At 40.6% G+C, this 22,853-nt stretch overlaps 1 protein-coding gene across 7 annotated transcripts in view; it reads right to left on the reverse strand.

Annotated features, from left to right (window-relative positions):
* The window catches only part of ARHGAP24 (Rho GTPase activating protein 24), a 247,525-nt gene that overhangs the window by 219,854 nt on the left and 4,818 nt on the right, over nucleotides 1-22,853 (reverse strand). For 5 of the 7 annotated variants that reach the window (XM_069012940.1, XM_069012938.1, XM_069012941.1 and 2 more), the window contains one exon: nucleotides 12,564-12,675. The exons of the other annotated variants lie outside the window; for them this stretch is intronic. In XM_069012940.1, coding sequence (XP_068869041.1) covers nucleotides 12,564-12,588 — 25 coding nt within the window. In that variant the 5' untranslated portion in view covers nucleotides 12,589-12,675. The remainder of the gene's footprint in view (nucleotides 1-12,563; nucleotides 12,676-22,853) is intronic. 7 annotated transcript variants of the gene reach the window in all.

The following is a 22,853-nucleotide window of genomic DNA, read 5'->3' on the forward strand; positions in this document are numbered from 1 at the left end:
ATCATAAAATTAAAATATCACTGAAGCAAAAGACCAGTAAAATAGAAGTTGTGCCATAGAGACACATACCTTTACAGCCCATTAAGTACAACTGTCACTGTTGCATTTAGTGAAAAAACAGCATAAAGGTTCAGCTTACTGGGGAATTTTGTTATTCTAAATTTCATTTGAACCAATCTTCCAGCTCCTTCAACTGCCAATCCTTGTGAGTTTTCTTATTCCTGGCTTGAGTGGCTTGTACTTTGCTGGTACAAAACCCTTACACTAAATATAGTCCAAAAGGAATCCATGTCAAAGCCCAGGTTCAATGTTCCCAGTTTTGAAGAAAACCACTCCACTCCATTTGTGTGGACACCTAAATGCAAAGCATGACCCAAACAGAGAGTCAGGTTTCCACTCTGCACAAAGAGGAGCGAGGATTCTTGACAGCCTTTAAGAGAAGAGGAGGTATCCTGCAAGGCTTTAGGAATACACAGACCAGCTGCAACAGCTGGGATCCAGTTTCACTTTCAGTCTTATCTTATGGAACTACAGACACTTCATGTTGACCTTCAGAACATTAATCCAAATCACACCCTTTGAAACACAGCATGATGCTTTCTGCAGTTTGCTTTTGTGGGGAACTTCTGCACAAGTCCAGGCCTTCGTCAGGCCTTCATGTTTCTTCCTAATTTGTGGCACTGGAAACATCAGGCCAGATACCTTGAAGACTTTTAGTAACTGAACAAGGTATCTATAACAAACAAAACAGCAGTAAATATGCTCAGCTGGTTGCAGGTCTTACTCATCTTACCCCTGCCTAACTTGCATCTTGTTCCATCTCTCTCATGCCATAAAGTCAACTTCGTTCCATGCACAATTTCTGTTTATGATTTGGAGTCAATGCCAAATTACTCACAATTATGAATTAAATCTTTTTGAAGGTATTAACTCCTGTTTGTTTTAGAATAAAATTCTACATGTCATGAGTTTCTCTTAAAAAAACAAAGTTTATAAAACATTCCACAAGAGTTTTTCTTCAGAATCGTGATAACTTGGCTGCCTACACATACCTCTCCCACTGTTTATAGCAAGGTTTGTGACAGCTTTCTGCTGCTTTCTTAAGAGCACTAAAGCTCATCCATTTCCCAAAAAAGCTGGCTACTGACTTCTGAAAACTAAGTTGCTGAAGAGCGCTTTTGACATCATACTTTTATCTTGCAGCTGGCTACTAAAAAAATGTTCCCAAATACTCAGCTTTAACATAGCAATTTAATACCAAAGGCAACAAGCTTAAAAATAACATTTTGAAGACTGAGAGATTTTGAAGGGACCATGATTGAGTGAGTCCAGAGAAGGGCAACAGAGCTGGGGAAGGGTCTAGAGGGCAAGTCCTGTGAGGAGAAGCTCAGGGAGCTGGCATAGTTTAGCCCAGAGAAGAAGAGACTCAGGGGACACCTCATCACTCTGTAACTGAAATAGCCTGAAAGGAGGTTGTAGGAAGGTGGGGGTCAGTCTCTTCTCCAAGGCAACTAGTGACAAGATGAGAGGAAATGGCCTCAAGCTGAGCCAGGGGAGGGTCAGGCTGGAAATCAGGAAGAATTTTTTCACTGAAAGGGCAACTGGGCACTGGAACAGGCTGCCCAGGGAGGTGGTGGAGTCACCATCCCTGGAGGCGTTTGATAAACAACTGAATATGGCACTCAGTGCTGTGGTTTAGTCAGGGGGGTGGTGCTTGGTCAAAGGTTGGACTTGATCCTGGAGGTCTTTTCCAGCCTTAATGATTCTATGAAGTCACAAAATGAACTAAGAGAAACAGATAATTGTGTGTCAGTGCTGCCAGAGCAGCTTTGATTGAACCCTACTATGGTCAGATACTGTACCACATTATATTAATTAAAAGTTCTCTGCCAAAGCAGAGCTCATTGCATTGATGTAGAAGTGGACAGCCCCATGCTTTCTTTTGCCAAGCTAAGAATCAAATTCAACCCTCAACACTAAGATTCTTACAAATAGCTTGGTCCCTTACAGAAAGCATATTAAATTAATATTTACACTTGTTTATTGTATTAATTTACCAAGTCTGTTAAAAAATACAAACCTTAACTTCCACCCCACCCCACTTGGAGAATCATTAGAGATGTAAAAATATCACCTTGTCCTTCTCAGTTATTTAAAAAGAAACTCACAGACCCCTGACTTGCACTTGACATCATAGACACTGTTAGACTTTCATGCAAGTAGGCACACAATTGCAGACTTTCAAGAACATTCATTTCTCAGCCTGTACTGTTCTCAAACCCAAGGAGACCAGAAGGAAAGCTGTATATAGGATATGGGAACATCACTGTTGTGCTCATCCAATAATAGTGGCACAAAGCAGCTGACAGAATGGCTTCTATTTTGAGGTTAATGGAATTCCAATGTATTTTAAATTCACCTCCACAGTAAACTTGTTTATACTTGATGCTTCTGTAAGCTAAACTAAACTAAGGCTCCCTCAACTCATCCTCTGCAGGACAAAAATCACTGTTATAATACACCATCTCCTGCTAGCACTCAAAAAGAAACAATTTAAAGTATCTCTAATAACTACACGTGCTGCAAATGAAGCAAAAGACTCATCAATGCTAATTTTAAACTCTACAGTTAAAGCCTAGTGACAGATCAAGTTAAGCAAGCTGCAAGCCAGCATTTAGGGAATTAAGTCCATGAGGGGAATTTTCAGGTAAAAAGGCATCAACACCTCAGCAAGCTTTGCTGGTATGGCTTTAGCTGAGGCTGCCATTTCAAAGACATACATATAAAACACTTCTGTCAAATCAAGTGTTGCACCTGCTTTTGTACACATTTTAACAGGACAGTTAGAACTGTAAGAAAACACTGAAAACATGCAAGTTTAGAACTGGAGACCGATTAAATACATTGTGAATCAGGCAGTGGCAAATCACAACAGTGCTTAATAGGCTTTTTCATGCAGGTACAGAATCTTACCAAATCAGCCTATTTTTGCAGGTAATACTATAAAGCCTAGAATTCCTCAACACATTTTATAGTCCAGAACAGGAAATTAATTATTAGAAGTTTCTGCAAAAAAGGACAGCATTTCTGAGTCCTTTTATTTCTTGCACAGCTGAACAAAAACTTTTCTTTACCTGTAGCAAAATGGTGAGCTTTCAACCTCACATAGATGCTTACAGAGGGAATGGTTGCAGCTTGCTCAAAACACCAGAGGACTGAGCTGGAGGAGACCTCTGAAGATAATCTGGTCCAGTGCCCCTATTTAACCCAGGCTTTCTACAACAGACTGTCCCAGGTTCATATGGGGTTTGAATAGCCCAAGAATGGAGATTTCACAGTCTCTGAGAAATCTCTGATCCTTCTTGACCACTTTCACAGGAGAAAGACTTCTTATCTTAAAACAAATTCTCTTGTTCTTCTGTCTGTGGCTATTGCCTTTTGCCCTTTCATTGATGTAAGGCAGAGCAATTTAGCTCGGTCACCTTTAGTGCCTATAAATGATGGCATTTTCTTTTACTCAGAAGAGATCTCATAAAACCGAAATTGAATTACCCAAACAAAAAACAGTGACTCTTAAATTTGAATTCAAGCTTGTAGATTAAAAATCTATGTGAATAAAATAGATGATTCAGCCTCTGGAAGTCCCAGCTGCCACAGTCTTTGCACAGGTGAGTAAGCAGCACTTCCAGGCTCTTTTCAAGAGCTGCACGATTGACTCAGTTGATACAAAGGTAAAGGGATGTACAACTGCTAGAAACAGGCACAGACTGAGCAGCAGGTGTGAAAAGAGCCTGAAGCTCCAAAATTCTGATTGCACTTTGAAACAAACCTGAGCTTAGTGAATTCACAGGGGAGGGCAGTCTGCCTCACAGGCTATCCAGGCAACACTGAAATGTTTTGGTTTTTTTTCCCCCCAAACTTTCTTATATTATAAACTTGAATAGTCTTTACTTAGACACACTAATAAAACTAACCACTACTCTGATCTGGAGATAGGATAAACTTGCTCTGTGTTCAAGTAACAGCTTTCCTACTCTACTGCTAAATCTAAGTCCTTCCCTCAAAAAAGAGAGTAAAAGCATCTTTAAAAAAAAATACTAAAATGGGCATAATTCTAACAGTTTAAGCCATCCTCATATTCAGCAAGTGCAATTATGTTATCCTACCACCAAAAAAAGCTAAAAGAAAAGATAAAGGACTTAATACAGAAAAGCATGGGATAACATAAGAAGCATTGTTTTTCTAATTAAATGTCGAGACCAAAATATCCACACCCTCTTCTCAGACACTTGCCAGATACTACCTGCAGGTAAATTCACACAGAATCCTGCACTTTGAGCATTTAAAACTAAACACAATAAGCTCAAGAAAACATTGACTAATACTCATTTCTGGTCTGGCAAAGGGAAGGACATGATAGGATGAAAGGATTAGATATAAACTCCATTAAAGCACCTACTTATGTTAGTGTTTTCCTGCAGATATTATGACAGTGGAAGACAGGTAGCTATCTAAATAAGCTTAAGCTTTATGTTCTTAGCAACTTTTAACAAACTTCCGTCTCTCTGCCCTGCTGAGCTGGCTGAGTAGTTTCTGTTTCCCTCTAAGATAATTAGAAAGCCCTTACTGGAGAGAACTATCTGTATTTTCACATATTCAGAGAAAACATTATTCCCTTGATCATAGCTTTTAATATTTCTCATACTTCTTTAAGTTGGTACCTCTAATACCAAAATTGGATATTTATTTCAGCAAGTCTAGGATTTTAACAGTACATTTGCTTGAATACAGGGCAAATACAGCCTATGGGACCTACACCTGCATTAAAAGTTCTACCTTTTGCCTGAACTTTTATCCTGTACCTGACTTGGGAAGAATGAATATTTCCATAAATCTCAGAGCAGCAGCCAGCCAGCAAGCACTCAGGAGAAAGGCAGTGAAAGCCAATTAGGTAACTAAGACAGAAGGATGAATTGACCTCAGGTACTTGTGAAATTAATTACTGGAGATTTTGCCTTTGCCTCAGTACAGCTTGAAGATTAAAGGTTTAAAAGTCAAGCTATTTTTTAAATAACAGGTTTATTGCCTTCTTCCCTACGTTGTCCCTCCACTTTAAAGCAAGACCAGGTTTCATGTGTGAACAGCTGCATGGCATCACTGAACTGAGCTCACAAGGATCTTAAGTGACCTCTGTTCAGTTCAGGCAGCCTCATAACACAGTGCCCTGGGTCCTCACTCTTAGATGACACACATAAGACTTTTGGAGTAACAAAGCCACCAAAAGCATCAGCATGAAGGAGCAGTCAGAGCCAACAAATTAAACTGTGCAGAAACACGAGTTCCATTCCAAGAATGATTAAAGGAGAAGTTGGTGTCTGCTATTTGCTGAACAGCCAAGTCTCAGAACTCAGCGCCCCTGAAATGCAGGATATGAAATCCAGATTAAGTCATGCTTTGGACCCTTAGCCTAACACCAAAACAGCATGCCAGAGAGCAAGGTGAAAATAATAGCATGTACTTGACTGAAATATAATTTACCCTTAACATTTCTGTTAAAAGTGTTAAGATATTACTTAAAAATTGATAGAAAGCCACCTTCCTTGAGCCAGACTCATTAAAATAGTGGATTTTAATTTTTTTTTTACCCAATCTGTGCCATTTATGCTGGTAACAATTGCAAACACACCCTATTAAAGTGACAAGTTCTTTTAGACTAAATCAGAATCCGAACAATTCAGAGAAGGTCTGCAATTCACTTGTCAGTGTCCTGCACCCCAAAGCAGACAACTGAAGCAATTACCACATTGCTGATAATCTTGCAAGCCTATTTTTTCCTCCTGTTGTCCACTTTCATTAGGAGAATTCTATTCTACCTTTAGGTGCATAAAATCATTTTAATCTGCTAATTTGCTAAAGCTTTAGTGGTAGAGTTGACTTCATCAGCTTAATAGCCAGGCTCTGGTATTCTGGTCTAGCAGACAGCTCAGTTTTCTGAGTCCCATTCATTGCACAGGGTGAGCTACAGAGCATCTGAAGCAGTCTCTCATTTTGCCCCGAGGGCAACCACTCGGCTCTGTCTCTGCTACGAGAAGTATCCACTGTCACATACACACAGCCTCAAGGGATCTGGCTTCCCGTGCTGTTCCGTGGGGCTGGCTGGCTCAGGTTCCTCCAACAAGCTCTCCTGGGCTGCGTGTCTCTTGGGGTGTGAAGTTGAAGGGCTCCCTTCTCCTCTTTGCTGGAGAGGCTGCTTTCCCTCCAAAAGCCGTTCTGTAATCTCCCAGGCCTGATCTATCCAAGCAGCAAGGGGAGCCCATGGAGAGACAGTTTTCCCCTCTCCAGTCCTGCTTCTGCCTGGAGCCAGTTTGATTGCTGCTCAGGGTTGCTGTACTGTACACCCTAAATGCCTCCTCTTCTGCTGCCTGGAGTAGCTGGAAGACAAAAATACCGTGTTCCCCATTCTTCACATTCATTTCCAACCCCAAAACATTTGCTACAGCTTGCTGTCCAGACATCATCCCCAGGGCAGTTCCCAGCCCTCTTTTTTTCTGATCCTTGTTGTACTGCCTTAAATTTCCATGTTATTTCTCCCCAGACTTTGATCTACTTTTGATCCAGCAGAAAAAAAATGGTGGGAAAACAAGATGCACTGAAAAGCTGCATTTATCATAGAAACATTCCATGAAAGTCTAGTAATGTACAACATGGAGAGACATCTCAGCTAGAACTATCACAAGACAGTTTTGTGGCACTAACACACACACACTCTGTTTCTAGTGAACTTTTATAAATACAGCTACTCCACCCTCCCTTCTTTTTAGAGGAGAAATTCAAAGGGATTGCCAGCACATGCTCACTCCAACCTCGTTCAGAGCAAAAGACAAAAGTCTTTTGTTCAGGCTCAGAAGGCATTTATTGCTCCTCTATGATGACAAAAACTTAATAAAGTTAGGCTAAATGGAAAGGTTTTCTTGGTATTAGCAATAGACTGTTTTATACATCCATATGAATTTGTGCTATTAAAAGCAATCATGGAATTTTCATGGTAACTATACCTTAAGGAGACTCATTATTCCCAAAGAAAGAAAGTTCCATTACCAGCAAAAATTGAAACTAACTTGTTTATGCTGCATTTTAGTGTACCACGCTCCTGTCTGGTTTTGCAGTCCTCCCTTATGTTATATAACCTTATTTTATTTTGACATCAATTTATTTCTTTGTTTTTCACTTTACATCTCGCAGCACCAGATCATAAGCACAATTTCTGGTGAGAAGCTGCATTGCATTTTAATTGAAAATAGAAAAACTTTTGTTTGAAACCAAGATATTTATTTTATAACAATGGCATGACATGAGCTCTGAAATTCCACATCATGTTCAGACTCTCAGGTTCTGAACAGAGTTGCCTTTGTCAGCCAAACTCAGGCACTGTCTGGGGACAGCACACCCATGTCTGAGGGTTTGACCTTCAGATGGCAATCTCAGACAAGGCAGGGCATGGAGATCCACCTGGCTGCAAAGACAAGGGTTATCGATGTGTTAGAAAACACAAAAATGCCTGAGGATAGTCTTGGAGGACGTGGAGTCAATGATCCACAAAGTCTTTCCCAGCCTAAGCGATTCTGTGATACTCTGGAACTTGCCTTAAAAAAATCACAGCATTTACTCATCAGTCTTAAGAAACCCACACCTCTACTGTCCACATTATAGCTCTTCTATGAATAAACCCAGGATTTCACTTCAAGGACTGTCCATCCCAAAGCTTCCCCCATGATAAATTTAATCTGTTTTTCAAAAGGAGCAGAGCAGCTGAAGGTCTCTTTCCACAATATTCACAGAGTGAAGCGAGACCTTGTTATTACAGTGGCACTCCTTGTGGCCCTAAAGACAACGTGCCAGCCTTTCCATTATCATAACCTCCATTTCTCAGAGGTTAATAGCTGATGTATCACTCTGCAGCTACACACAACAATCCACAAAATCTCCACTAGGGAGAAGGTCCACAGGATACAGCTGGGCCTTTTCCAATTAAAATTAATTTCTTCAAGCAAACAAGTCTGGTAATATTACAATGTTAAGCTAATTTTCAAAACATCAAGGAAAGTAAAATTGTCACTCAATAAATTTTAATAAATACATAAAATGCTGTACTGAGTAGAACTGCATTTTTAGCTGTAGGTATGCTCCAAATTAATTTTTGCCTTTAAAGTGTTTGGAGCAGGGTTTTCTTACCTGTTTTCTAGCTACAAAGAGAAAGGTTTCTGTCCTCACAAAATTCCATACTTGAACTTTATGAGGCTGTTGCATTTCAGCAGTCCTCACAGTCCAAACCAGTCAAATATTGCAGTTAATATGTGAAGATGTCAATTTAAAACATTTGTTGCAATTCTAAAAGTATTTCAAACTCTTAATCTAAAAATGTTCACTTGATTATAATGTTTTCTTACCAGTCCAAATGTTAGAGCAGAAGATCCTAACCAGATCCCTTTGCTTCCAGCACTTGCAGAAGGTTTACTACAGATAGGGGTACTCCAACTTCTCATGCATTCTTAAAAATATATTTATTTCTAGATGTCATGGAGTTCTGCTTTTGGGATTTCCTCCTGCTGATATGACCATTGCACAGGCACTAAGGAGATTTAAGTGTAGCTAAATACCCACCATACACCACAAAATCCATGATTTTCTCATACTTCATGCATTTGTAAAAACTGACTATCAGCAAAACAAGACAGCTCTCCCCTTGCCAACTTGCCTACTGCAAGAAACGTGTAGTTGGAGGATTACACCTGATCTCTCTCTGCTGTTCATGAAAGGCACACAGGAAACCTCTCAGAGCTCAACAGGACTCACAGTCGCTCACCAGCCATCTGACATTGTAACTTGACCTTCTGCTGTGTGAAAAACAAGGAGGTATTAAACACTTGCCTTGCCATGTGAACTGGGCAATAGCTGCCTTTTTCATCAATGAAATCGTCTCTAATTTAACTATGAAGTCAACTGTCTGTTTACTGTAAGAAGTGCAGTTAATGACTTGCATCTTTCTAGTTATGACATTAATGTAAATGTCTAAAGCTCCACCGCTTCCCTGGGCAGCCTGTTCCAATTCCTGACTACCCTTTCAGCAAAGACATTTTTCCTACTATCCAGTCTAAACCCCCTGTGGTGCAGCTTGAGGCCATTTCCTCTCATCCTGTCACTTGTTACCTGGGAGAAATGACTGACTCCCTCCTTGCTACAGCCTCCTTTTCAGGGAGTTGTAGACTAACATTAAAGTTTCTCCTCAAAGCTCAGTTCTGGTTAACCAGAGAAATTGAATTTTAAGAATGGTATAGAAACTATTGAATTCCAACTGAACAGGCTCAGTACCAGTGAAAAAGTAAACAATAAAAACTCAAGTATTTAGGAAGCAGAGATATTGAAAAGACATTTTTTGGGTAACTGCTAGTCTTCCATTTGTAAAGTGATAGAAGGAAAGAAAAGTTGTAGATGAGAAAAACACTGAATATTCTATTTCAGCAACAAGATGTGAGCCCCAGCAAGAAAAGGATGAGCTCATCTGTTACAGCACCAGTTTTTTCCATCCAGCATGTGCCACTTGGGCACATCACATGCTGGATAAGATCTGAGCAATGCAACACAGCAGAGTGCACATTTGCACATGCCTTCTTCACTCGTCACAAATGAGTCATTCACTGCAAACCACAACCAAAGAACTGCTTATTTTCACCTCGAAGATACAAACTTTGTTACTTCCAAAGAATAAATGCTTAAGTAGGACCTTCATCTGATGGAATTGTTGCAAGGTTAGTCAGCATGCCTACAGTTATCCGTGCTTCACTGCTATACAGGAGCATCTTCTGTATCGGTGTAAGGAAATTCTGATTAATTAAAACATTTAAGTTTTAAGTAACTGCTTATTCTATTGTAAAATTGAAAATAGGACACAGCAGACTTCACAAATTGCTCATCAACACCACAAATAACAATGCCATGGAAATACTGACACAGAATAATATTGTTATTATCTCTTGCTTAACTACCTTTATCATACACACATTATTTGATTATATCTTGCAAAAGAAGTTCAGTACCAACATTGAACATATAAAATACATGCTGATTGTAAGCAAAGCAGCCACAGAACTCTTCCCAAGGGGCCACAGTGTCCTTGTCCAGCTCTGTGCTGTGAAATTTTCAACTGCTCCATTGCCCTCAGCCCTGTCTGCCCACCCCATGGCACAGAGGTCCTGCCACAGCCCAGCCAGAGCACAATTTTGAACTGCAGCTCTGAGGTTTCCATTTGGGATGTATTGGCCTCTGAATATTTACTACAAAACCTGTTTTCCTTCTAATAAGGAATTACACGACTCCAAGGTTAGGATCTGCCACTGCATGCCACATTTCTTTAAATCTTTGATAACTTGCTCTTAATTGTGAAGTTAGAGAAATCTCTAGAAAGTTCAGTAAGAGGCAACAGATGAGAAGGAACTTGTCCATCTATACTCTTTAGCAGAAAAAAAAAAAAGCTTAAAATTATTTGAGCTTATTGCTGGCAGAGTACTAAGGGGCAAGAGGCATTTTTGCATAGTTTCCAAAACTCACACATCTTGGGGAACTTGGCACGACTCCTCTTAAAACAAGCCTTACTCTCCAGTCAGCTTCAACAAAGATGGGGTTCACTGCACCCTCACACTTCACTGGAGGGGTAGGAGCAAGCTGAGACGGGGGAAAACCTGGCCATAGCAAGTTTACAGAGGAAGCAGATTAAAGAGCATGATCTATAGACCATAAATTGTAGGAAGCACCTTAAGACCGTGCCTCGTCGGAGGCTTGTTCCAAAGCAAGTAAACTCCACCAAGATGAATAAACCCTTGAAGTGGATTCCAGACGATTCATTCAGGAAAAAAAAAAAAAATTAAGTCCTTTCAGAGAGGAGAATAGCAAACCAGGATAAAGAGGGAGAGGCTGCAGATAAGTGAGTGCAGCCAGAGGTAACATAAAAGGCTGAACTCAAGGTACAGAAGTCTACTGAAGCATCTCAAAGTGCCATTGCTCCATATGTTGTAGAAACCATTCTTTTTATTCTTCCTCTCTTTTATTATTTCTTGAGTCAAAGCCAGGCACTCCCTTGAGCAGATCTCTGATTTCAGAACTGTTGCTCTCAGATGAATTATAGATACCAACTCTGAAAGGAAATAATTTGAAACTTCAAATTTGCTTTAGCACCACAGCAAGCCTTTACTGTCCATTGTCTCCACAAGTGAATGTAGGCTGCTGCACAGAAAAGGGTGTATTCTCCTGTTCCCCAGAGAAAATTTCTCCCCAAGACAAAACTGGATTAGTGGTAATCTTTGCTTTGCACAGGCCAGAACCTTAACCTGAGTGCAGATCTGCATATTTCCACAGATGGCACTTCCAAGTGAGGATTGTGACAACAGCAGTTGTGGAACTGAAGAAAAAAAAATTCTTTTTCTTGCTACTATTTATGCAGTATTTTCCCCCACGGATGTGGAAGTGTTGTGGTTTCACCCAAGCTGGCAGCTAAGTATGACACAGCTGCTCCCTCCTCAAGCATTCCCAGAGGGGTTGGAGGCCCTCTCCTTCTCCTCCTTCACCCAGCATGGGGTGGACCAGGGCAGAAATGATTAGGAGAAGGCAGTCAGTGACTCTCCCTGTTCTACATGCAGCAGAACTAAGACAGGCTTGGCCCACAAGTTTTTTTGGGTGATGTGGTTGGACAGTAGCAGAGCTGGCACTGCCACCAGGCCACACAATCTCAGAGAAATGCTTTATACACATATCAACCACCTGAGAAACTTCCTTTCCTGATCATGCTGGAAGAAAAACCTTAGGTTTAAGACACTATTTTCATGCAAAGCAATCTCTCCTAAGCTATGAGTGTGTCAAATTAGCTTACATCTCTGGAGCCCTGTCCCATACACAGTTATGCCAACAGCAAAACTGACACACACAGAGCATTGCTGGGAACATACACACAAGACACTTCTTTTGCTACTCGTCCAGTTGGAAATAATCATGCCTCATAGATACCTTGTTCCAAACTGATTAAACTCCTTTATGAACAATAAAGCCCTTGAAGTGTATTCCTGACAACACTTAGTGAGAAAATGACAAGTTCCTCCATGCAAAAGGAATAGCCAAACAGGACAAAAGAAAGCTTATATAAGTATTACAGTTGATCTTTCCAAAAGAACTTTCTAACATACTAAACATTGCAACACAGAACTGAGTGAATAACAAAAGTCAAAGCTGGTTTAACTGCAAGGTCATTTTCTACTTTGAAAGATTTTCCTTTATCAGGATCAGTCTCATAAGATAGAACCTCTGAGGAAAAAACCCTGGGCAAATATCCTAAGGTGTCACCACTTTTGCCTGCCTGCATTCCCAAGACCTCTTAAGGAATGATTTATATTAACAGAACAATACAAACTTGTCCTAGCAGGAACATGAACTCTGTGACTGTTCCCTTCTAAAATATATTCTTTTTTTCATCTGTTCTCTTTGCAAATACCTTGAATTGCCAAAATCATCTGACTCACCTGTCCCCAGCAGTGAGCAGGCCATGAGCCCTTCTCATGAACAACACTTTCTCCTTTTGCAAGCCCTTCTGACTGCAGTTCAGCTGAGGTATTAGCACAGGATCCATGGATTCTGCAGGAGAAATCGTGCACATCCTTGAGGACTGTTCATTATATGAACAGCTTTAGCATTCATTTCATCCACCACTAAATATCTAAGGCCCCTTCCAACCCAAGCCATTCTCTGAAATAGTATGAAAACACTGGGTTATTTGCTGTTGCTCAACTGCTTTTTAAAATGAGGCAATAATGGAGTAGCTTTCTCACTCTCCCCTTGCAGAGACGAAAATTTATTAGATCACCTGACCACTCCAGTGGAAACAGATATATCATTGTGATGGAAAATCCATGTATTCATGCCCACCCTTACAGACATTTAAACCTCAGAAATTGCCTTGTGTTTGAGGAAAGGAAAGGGAGGCAGAAATATTTATTTGGGTGCCTTGTTGGGGAAGGAAAGGGGAAGGGAAAAATATTGATCAGCATTTCCTAGAATCAGTAATATGGATATTAAAGTTTTGGCAACTTACATTTATACTCCATAGCTAACAGCTGAGGTTGCATCAAAGCTGCAGATGATATTACAGACTGATGCATCTTTTTGTTGTACTATAGCATCCCCCAGAAAATCACCACTAGAAAGGCTGTTCAGAGCTTTTATTTTAATGTGGGAAACCATAATTGTGCCTCAGGCATCTCAGTCAAGCAGAACAAAAAAGTTTATAAAAAAAAATTCATTTGAAGCACAGGCTCTAGCCATGACCCTGTTAGACATCAAATGTTTTTCATTTAATTTAACTAAGAACTAAGGACTTTCTCTGCTTACCACATTTTATGAACTCAACTGACTGCAGAGGAGGTATTTTAAGCCTCTACTGCTAAATTGCTTGTGAAAGCATTTGTAATCTAGCACAGGAGCATACAGGAGGTACAAACTTAGCTATTAGTATGCCAATACTATGTACTTATTCTGAACTTTCTTGGGTTTGTTGTTTTGGTTTTTATAATCTATTATGAAGAACATTTTTATAGAACATTTATTTCCTTTCAAAGTAGATTTGCAATTTGTGCTACAACCATTTTGGTTCTCTTCTAAAACCATTTCCGGGAGCTAAAATCCCCAACTAATGGGGCTGTTTCTGACTTAAGACCAAACTGTTGTCTTGCAAAAACCTTGATGAATGTTGTCCCATTTACCAATTAAAAAAAATTATATCCTTAAGATTTAGAATATTGACAGGAATATTCACATACAGTTAGATACAGGATAAAGCACATGGAGGGCAGGATGAGTCTGACACCTGCCTGTTAAACATCAGCTGATCTTGGGCTTCATGTCCTTGCACTTGCCTTCTTTCTAGTGTGATTGGAAGCAGCTTCTACTGCAACTTGTACAGCTCTGAAAAGTTTCCTGGGATAATCAGGAGACTGAGAAAATTACTTGCCCAGTTTTTGAAGGGGCTAAAAGACATGGGATGATCTGCATTTGGCCACTGGCAAAGGCATCACAGCAGGATGTGCCTGTAAATAAGGTATCATTAATTTACCTGTTTCATGTCACTGAGTTATTGAGGCACTGGATGCTGCTAAATTGATAATAATCAATCGCAGCAAATGCATGAACAGCACTTTCTCTTCACTGCTTCAGCTATGAAGCAGATGCTCAGCTAGAATAACTCTGCTCCCTGCCTCCAGGGGCCCCAGCAGCAGTCAAGTTGGGACTTCACACCTCTAACTCCTGCATAACAAAAACCATGACACAGGAGAGTGCACAGTCCTTGGACTCCCCTCTTCAGTTTCTTAAGATGCAGTGCCTGATTGTTTAAGTGGTGCTCATTTTCACTTCACTTAATTTCATTTCTGGCAGTTCCTGTGGTTTGTTTCCCATCTATCAGGAATCGAAACAGGGCCTCACTAAAGCACCCTGCTCAGTGTATTCCTTTAGATATGAAAGTATTGCAAAAAAAAAAAAAAAAAAAAAAAAAAAAAAAAAAAAAAAAATCACTTTTCTACCCTCAGGAATTGTAGCTGCAAATGAGAAATTGGATTCTTTGTGTTGTTTTATCATACATTACCAAATAGTCAGGAAATCTCATGAATAGGAAATGTTACAACTTTTTTTCTTTTTGATACTGCTACTACTGCTTTTACAGATATAATTAGTCTTTTCCATGCCTGCACTCAGGATATTTGCCACACAGCACCATCCCCAAAATCCTTTTTACATACCCTCAAAGCAGCACTGTTTACATTCACACTCAGTATTTATTACACAGGGTGTGAAGAGTTTGCATCCAGCCCTTCTCCACAGCTTTCCATTTCTCACACTTATCTTTGAAACAGCTGGAAGTAATTGCTAGAAAACCCTGATAATCCTATTCAGATAAGCCACAAGTAACACCACATTTCTGTTTTTCCAGAGTGGTCAGTCAAGTAAACCAGAACATGAATCAACCAGCCTACATACATATCAGTCTTTGTAATACAGCTTTCTAAGCTTTATTTGGTTATTCCGTCAAATGAAGGTTAATAGGTGTATTTGGTAGCACATAAGTCACTTATAAAAGGGTACTAGGAGCAGCCACACATCCAACAACCTAGCAACACTTATTTAAAAAGCACTACACAAGTCTTGAAAACAGGACTTCTTTTTCATGCAGCTAAGTGGAAATTATCTGCTTTCTTCTCTTCAAGGTTACACCCAAGTCTCATATATGGCACGATCCCCAGCTGTGCAAATGCTTAAGTTGCATTCATGTTAACAGATGTTAAATATTTCAGTCTCAAACCATGACCACAAAATGGAGAATTTCAATGGATATATTTGAATATGCAAATTTGAAACGTAGGTCTTGATGAGCAGGCAAAACCCTTTCATTTCCTCCAACTTATGGATTCCTCGATTTCAAATCTAAAAGAACCAGATGCAATCATGCCACCTGACCTGCCAAATTCCATCAATACACAGAGTTTCTCCAGAAGCACAGAATTACCCTTTGTGCTCACTGCCTGGTTTACTCTCTCGTATTTAGTCTCAGGCAAAGAGCAAACCCAGGCTGGGTACTGTGGAGCATCTGATTCTCCTGTGACCCAGAGAAACTTCACTGACCTTTAAAGCTAAGCAAGTGCAAGATCTCAGTCAAGTCATGCTGTTTGGTATGAAAATCTCGTGCTGTTTTTTTATTGTATACCATTATGCCCTGGAAAACGGAGTGGGTACAGTCCTGTGCAAATTGCAGCTTCCTATGCACTGCTGAAGTATCTACAAGTTAAAAATCCACTGCTTCTTTCCAAGAAGCTCTCTCCACAGAGTGACCTTCTACTTCTTCCTGTTTAACTGTTGTGCTCGGACACTGGCCACAGGTTTGCCTTAGATACTTGTCTACAGCAAGAAAATAAATGTATGATGCAGACTGATATAAATATTCTCTCAGAGTGACTCCAGGAGAAGAAATTCTGTGAGAGAAATAGATTGCCAGGGAACAAATGGTGATTGTCAGGCCACAGCCAGGGTAGTATTACACAGACAACTGCAGCTAATTTTTTAGTCACCAGGCAGAAGGCAAATGCAGCACAAGTCTGTATTTCTCTCCTCTTATTTTCCATAAATAGTAGTCTCTATACTTCAGCTTTCAGTACCTTTCACAGGCCCTCCCTTTTACTTGACATCATCATTTTAACTAGCTACCTTGTTGCTATTTCCTCCTTTTCTGAGAAGTGCAACCATTCCTTCTATATCTGTCTATAATTTGCCTAAACAGCAGTTAATCATGTGGTTCTAACAGCAAGCATCAACCACAACAACAACAACAACAAAAAAAAAATCTAGGAAGCTCCTGTGACATTAAGGGGCAGTGAACACAGCATTGCTTCGTGATGTTAAAAGGTGTTTCTCAACTGGTAGAATTTTCTCTCCAACAGATTTCTTTCTAACAAGAGAAAAATGTTAAAGATGCATGCTTCTGAGATTCCATATACAATAACCTGATATTAATACAAAGAATAAAAACCCCTCTGGCAGACCTACAAGATAAAGCATGTTGGGCTACATTCAGTAGCTGTACTGCAATGCACAGACTCACTGAAGCCTGTGGGCAAATTTGGGGTATGTAAGTGACAAGGTAATTAAAAACTTACTGCTAAAAAAGAATCAAGTTCAGCTCCAGCTCTGCAAAAATTTCAGTAGTTCATCTAGCTCTCTACAACCTAGCCAGTGCATGCCAACTACAGGAATAAATGGAAAAAGCATGGTCTTTGCTTTGGGCTGGTGAGAGTAGGCTCTGGTAACGTTTATAGCAGGGTCAGTACATACATTCAGCACTTACTGTTAGGCTAAGTGGGTGAATAAAGAGTTCCACCCAGTTTTGCTGATTATGGAGTTCTTTAAAATGAGGATATTTGACTGTGAAATAGAAGAAGGCTGTTTGAGGGGTAGGGCCAAATTTTCTTCCCTGACTTAAATTAGAAACCACAGTCATGGATTTGGTGTGAGGCAGATGCTGTTCTGTTCCACTACTGCAAACAACTAGTAATGAGCCCTGAACACTTTGGGAGCACTTAGGGTACAGACTACTGCTCCTGAGTAATTGGCTTTCTACTTACATAATTCTTCAGATAGACCCAATGCCTTTTTACAAGCTTTGTACTGATCTAAGAAAAGTCAAAAAGCAACTCAAAAATCTAACTTAGGTAACTAATATTATAAATCCAAGTGAACAATCCCAGTTCCACTGCTCACTGACAAACACCAGCTTGCTTTGCAGCACCTGATCACATGTCAAGAAACTGCTTTCCAGTGCACAAGTTGCATGCCCATATGTTTGTTTTACAGCTGACTTATCTGAGGCATCAAAGAGGCTAAAAATACTTAAGATCCCAGAAGGAAGCAGGGTCAGGCTAGAGCATCATTCGATATGAACACAGCAGTCATTCTTCCAGCACACTATCAGAGCTCACTAACTTTGGATAGTTGGTCTGTCTGCATTGTCCCCTTTGAAACACTGCTACCCAGTTATTGATGTAGCATTTTCTCTAGAATGCTTTCTAGTCAAAGTTAGCATCTCCTTGTTTTCACATAACAGCTTTTATTTGAAACATCTGCAGTCAAAAGGCCTTCCAAGACAATGGCAGTCCAAGACATCCCCATGTTTCTGTTGTTTTACTTCTCACTAGGTAAAGTTCCTGGGTTCTTTACACAGAGATTCTGGTCTAATATCAGTTTTTCAGCCCTTGTATTTAAAAGATTTCATCAGATCTACTAGATTTGATGTCCAGATTGGGGATGCTAACAGGTGATTTTAACATGCAGCTTTTCTCAGCTCTTATCTTTACTAATCCAAACTAACCATTTCTATTGCCATTTTAAAGGCTGACATTTACTGTAACATTGAAATTCTGCTGACAGCATCTCTCAATGTGCTGTCAGAATCCATGACCAGCATGCAGGAGAATGTCAAAGGCAATTGTTCATCACTGACCACAAGCACTCAGTCCACTGATAAGAAAAGCTTGTCCGACTCAAAACCCATCCTGGTCTGCAGAAACTTTTGGCATTTGATTTGAACACAAAATTCAAGCATGATACAAAAACCATAGGGTCAAATCTCTGGAGTATCACATGTCTAGGAAGATTAGACATCAGTGTTGCTACCAGTAACGTGAGACTTCAGTGAGCATCTCCCATTGCACACCACACACATTTCACTGAACCACCTGGCTTATCTTTCCAGACTCAGCTCTCCACAAAAAGCAGTCAATTAGCTAAAAGTCCTGCATAGACAAGTTCAAATTACATCTATTTCTCCAGAACCCTAGAGGCATAAACTATGTGCAGAACCAACAGGGTTGATAATTAACAATCAAAATATAAAGCAGAAATGAAATTACACTGATCCATGAAAGAGTTAAGCTTGGAAGCAAAAGATGAAAGAAAGCCTAGCAAAGAAACCTATGGTAACTTGTTGAAAATGAATTACTCAGTCTAATGTTTGCCCTTTAAGTCATTCCAGACTTACTACAATATATCTGCTAGTGTTTTGGCCTCTAGATAACTTGCCTAGTAAATCAAAGCAAAACAGTGCATAATTAAAACCTAGTCTGGTTCAGATTATAGAATATACAATTTATTTTTACAAGTAAGACAACAAACCCCATAATTCACTTGACATTTCACCACTCTCTTGAAATATAGTCTTTCCACTGGTGAAAATAAACTGCCTAGCAGCTGTGTTATATATTTTACCTAAATGCATATTTAGATCCATGATCTGTACAGTCTAACAGATTTGTAGCAGTTCTAAGGGGCAGAGACAGTCCCTACTCCACTTTCACACAGGCACGTTGGGAAAACATGGTAATAAATGGTATTTGGGTAAACAGAAGAACAGTAGAGACCAGCAGGACCCTTCATTAGTACCAGCTTATTGAGAAACAGCCTTTACCCTGTTTGGATTCCTCCATTCCAGCCTGTGTCTGCAGGACCCCTGTGCTCAGAACCAGTGAGGTATTAACAGCACAAATTTCAGTTGACATGCTGTGGATACAATATTGCTGCTAGCAAGGATTTTTCTTGCTTCTTTCTAAGCCCATGAGACACTTTTCTCTCTCACGAAGATAATAGCAGAAGTTCTGTAAACTGTGAACACCTGCAACCTTTAGAACTATGTTTATGGTACAGTAGAAAAATATTTTGACAATGGATGTTTTAGGATTTTAGCCAATCACCCCCAAGGGGTGGCTGATCCTTTGTCCAATTAGACTATGAAGAAAAAAGTCTATAAAAGAGTTTGTAAAAATAATTAAAGAAATCAATCTTGCTGCACAATTCCTGCCTCCTGGATCTTCTCTCCTCTCCTCCCTATGGCTGCGGGATACAGTAATAACATCCCACTGATAAGCCCAATGCCACTGACCTTTGTAAACACAGGGGTTTGTCCTGGGTGGGATATCCAAAGCATGTCTCAAGGATGCACCCTGCCAACACAAATTCTGCCCTCAAACTCACAGAATTTCAGATAAATCCCTAATATCTGGCTCATTTCCTACTCTCCTCTGAGTGCATTTCCCTGCTGCAGCCATCCCATTTATATAACATAGATGTTGAAAGCTAAATCGTTCTGTTCATCCTTAACTGGAATGCCAATTCCATGCATTTCCCTATAGCTACATAATTAAGCCTGTACACGTGATGGAAGATGCAAGAGAAGAGGGAATAGTCTTTGCACGTTCTTGTTCTTTTTCTTGTGGCTCCCACTCCATCATAGACAGAACAACTGCATCCTACTATCCTCAGGCATAAGCAATGCTAACTGTGGCACATTTTAAAGAAGTAACACAACAGTTTCTCCAGCTACAAGCTTTGAGATAGTTTCTGCAAAGGAAACAAAACCTTCATCCCGAGATATGCAATCACCATATTTTTTATGACAGCCCTCAGCACTGTTTATTATTTGCTACTCCATGACTCCAGGAAAGTCTGTATTACAGTAGATAGAGAAGATAATTTCCTGTTGTTACTGTGTGGCAATATTTGTATTAATGCTGTGCCACAATCCCAAGACAACTCAGCTCACAGCCAGGGATCAGAGCCTGTTATATATCTTCCACCTAGCTTTTGACAAGGAGCTGCTGGGAAGGTTTCAGCTGGAAACAAGCACTCGCTTCAGGCTAAGTTTTGTAGATCTTCTGTATTGCTACCTCAATAGCAGGACTCCTCAGTTCTGACACCGTCAGTGCTCCTGACAAATTCTATCACCTAAAATGGAAGGGGAGGAAGGATATTTAATCATATAGAAAGAGCAGTGGTCCTTAGCAAAACTTACTTGCATTAAAGCACAGTCTTGGGAAACACCAAGTACCAGTGGCTCTGCTTTCTCAATAAAGTATTTATTGCAGACAGGAGACAAGGACAACCCCAGAAAACCCTACCCAGAAACATAGACTAGAAAAAAAACCTTTTTTTGTCCCATTAGCCCTGTCTTGACATGTATAAACTTTTTTGCCCTTTTGTACTGTCACATGTTACTTACACAGGCTCTGTTACCATCAACATTTTCCATTCATGTGAGCAATCTGTGGCTCATTTCAATCTCCAAACAAGAGGTTATCCCGTTGGCATGGCCTGAATCACTGTCAGAGGAAGGGTTAACCCTTGGGATCATTTGGTTGTCATGGTATGAGGGACAGTGCTCCGAATGTCATTTCTCCTGCCAATGAATGCTGAGTAAAGGTGGTGTAAGCACACAACATCCCAGGCATGTTGGCTCCCTCCACAGGCAAGCAGGATAACCAACACTCTCCTAGGCAAAAGGTGTCCCACACTCCTTAAGGCATGAAGCACTCTCTTCTGTGGGTGTTTCTCACCCAGGAGACTGGATGATTAATTACCCACACAGTGCAATGGGTCATGCTGTATGAGAAGCATCCTTGCTCCCTGACCACCCTGCAGGCCATGCTAAGATGGTTTGGGGCAACTCACATTTGGCTGTCCTCTCTGGTTCTCAGAAACCCTAATTTGGGTGGGCTCCTATTAGCTCGCTTGTAAATTAAAGGCACAGGGCAATGGCCCATGACCTCCCTTATCTGAGCCACTGACATTAAGGGGGGGTTGGATCAGGCTTCGTTTTCCCCTTGAGGAATACTATGGGACTCATTTGCCTGGACTTGCAAAGGCTTTGTGTGGCCCTCCCATCACAGCTTCAGGCTACTGCTCCTGAGAATCCTCTCCAAATCTAGTGAGCCTGAAAAACTCAACCCCCCAAGGGATCCTAAAGTTTTACATAATCTTGGCTGTGTTTTGTAATTTCTCCTGTCTAAGCAGACCTTAGAAATACACTGCTACTTGTTCTTTCCTAAAGGGAAATCAGTGGAAGAGCAAAGACTATGTTCCACCTCCAGGTATTGGAACAAACCCACTCAGGCTGAGCCTTCTCTCAAGCCTTCCTCTAAGGCATTTTAAACCCAGAAGGTACCACCACAGACACAATTCAACAGTTTGCCCTCCAATGGTAGGGAAATCCCTGCAGGGCATTTTTCATCTGACAAAACTTAAGTCTCTGGCTAACATGTTATGTGTTTCTCAACTTCAGGAGACTGGATGATTAGTTATCCACACAGAACAACAGGGAATAGTCTGTGAGAAGCATCCTGGGTCCCTGACCACCTTGCAGGCCACACACTAAGCTCATTTAGGACACCTTGTGTTTGGCTTTCCTCTCTGGTACTTGCAAACTCTAATCAGGTGAGTTAGGTTGTTTGGGTTTCTTTTTGGTGCAAACCACCAACAAGACCTCTGATAGAGAAGAAATCAGGTTTTCAAGAAAAATTCTTCATTGCTATGTTTAAGAAAGGATTTTGTAGTTTCAGCTTAATGGCCCCTAGGCTTTTACTAACAGTCCCTAATGCACTAGGCTGGAGGCTCTCGTGTTCAGTGAAATGATGCTTTTTCTGTGTTAATACTGAAAATAAACTATGACACCACTCTGAATCACTGGGTGTCCTTAGGAGCTTAAAATGGTTCAGCACAGATTAGGAGAAGCAAAGGAGACCAGCCACAGAGCACATCAAGAATGATCCATGTGACAAAGCAGCAAGCGTCTGAGAATGTTCTATAAAGTGTTCTATGGCTGGCACTCAGGTTTCATGGCAGCAAATTGGTTGTTCAGTGTGGTAGGAACACAAAAAATGTTCAAGAGAAGGGATGGCCAGGAGAAAACATTCCCTCTGCTTCCTTCATCTTCCCCCAGGTTTATGTGCTAAGCATGATGTCGTGTGGTCTGGGATATGGGTCAGCTGGGCCAGTTTTCCCAGCTATGCCCCCTCCCAAATGCTTGTGTACCCCCAGCATCCTCACTGGCAGGGCAGTACAAGAAGCAGAAAAGGCCTTGATGCTGTACAAGCCCTGCTCAGCAGTAACTAAAACATCCTTGTGTTATCAACAGTGTGTTCAGCACAAATCCAAAACACAGCCCCATACCTGCTACTGTGGAGAAAAATAACTCTACCCCAGAAAAAACCAGCACACATGGAGAATGCAGCTTGTACATATCAAAGAAATTAAAGCCCCTCATTAGCCACGCACAGAAACTAATCATGACATAGAACAGTTAAGAGATATGAAAGCAAAGCTTAATTGAGCTGAACCAAAAGCCTGTGATAGGTTAGGTACAAAAGCCCAGAATTCAGCACAGCCTGTTTTACCCAGCTTGTCCTTGCTGTGTAGCTTGGATGTGCCTATGGCACAAAGCCCTTTGC

This window comes from Aphelocoma coerulescens, chromosome 4 (assembly GCF_041296385.1).
Source record: "Aphelocoma coerulescens isolate FSJ_1873_10779 chromosome 4, UR_Acoe_1.0, whole genome shotgun sequence".
Classification (NCBI taxonomy): domain Eukaryota; kingdom Metazoa; phylum Chordata; class Aves; order Passeriformes; family Corvidae; genus Aphelocoma; species Aphelocoma coerulescens.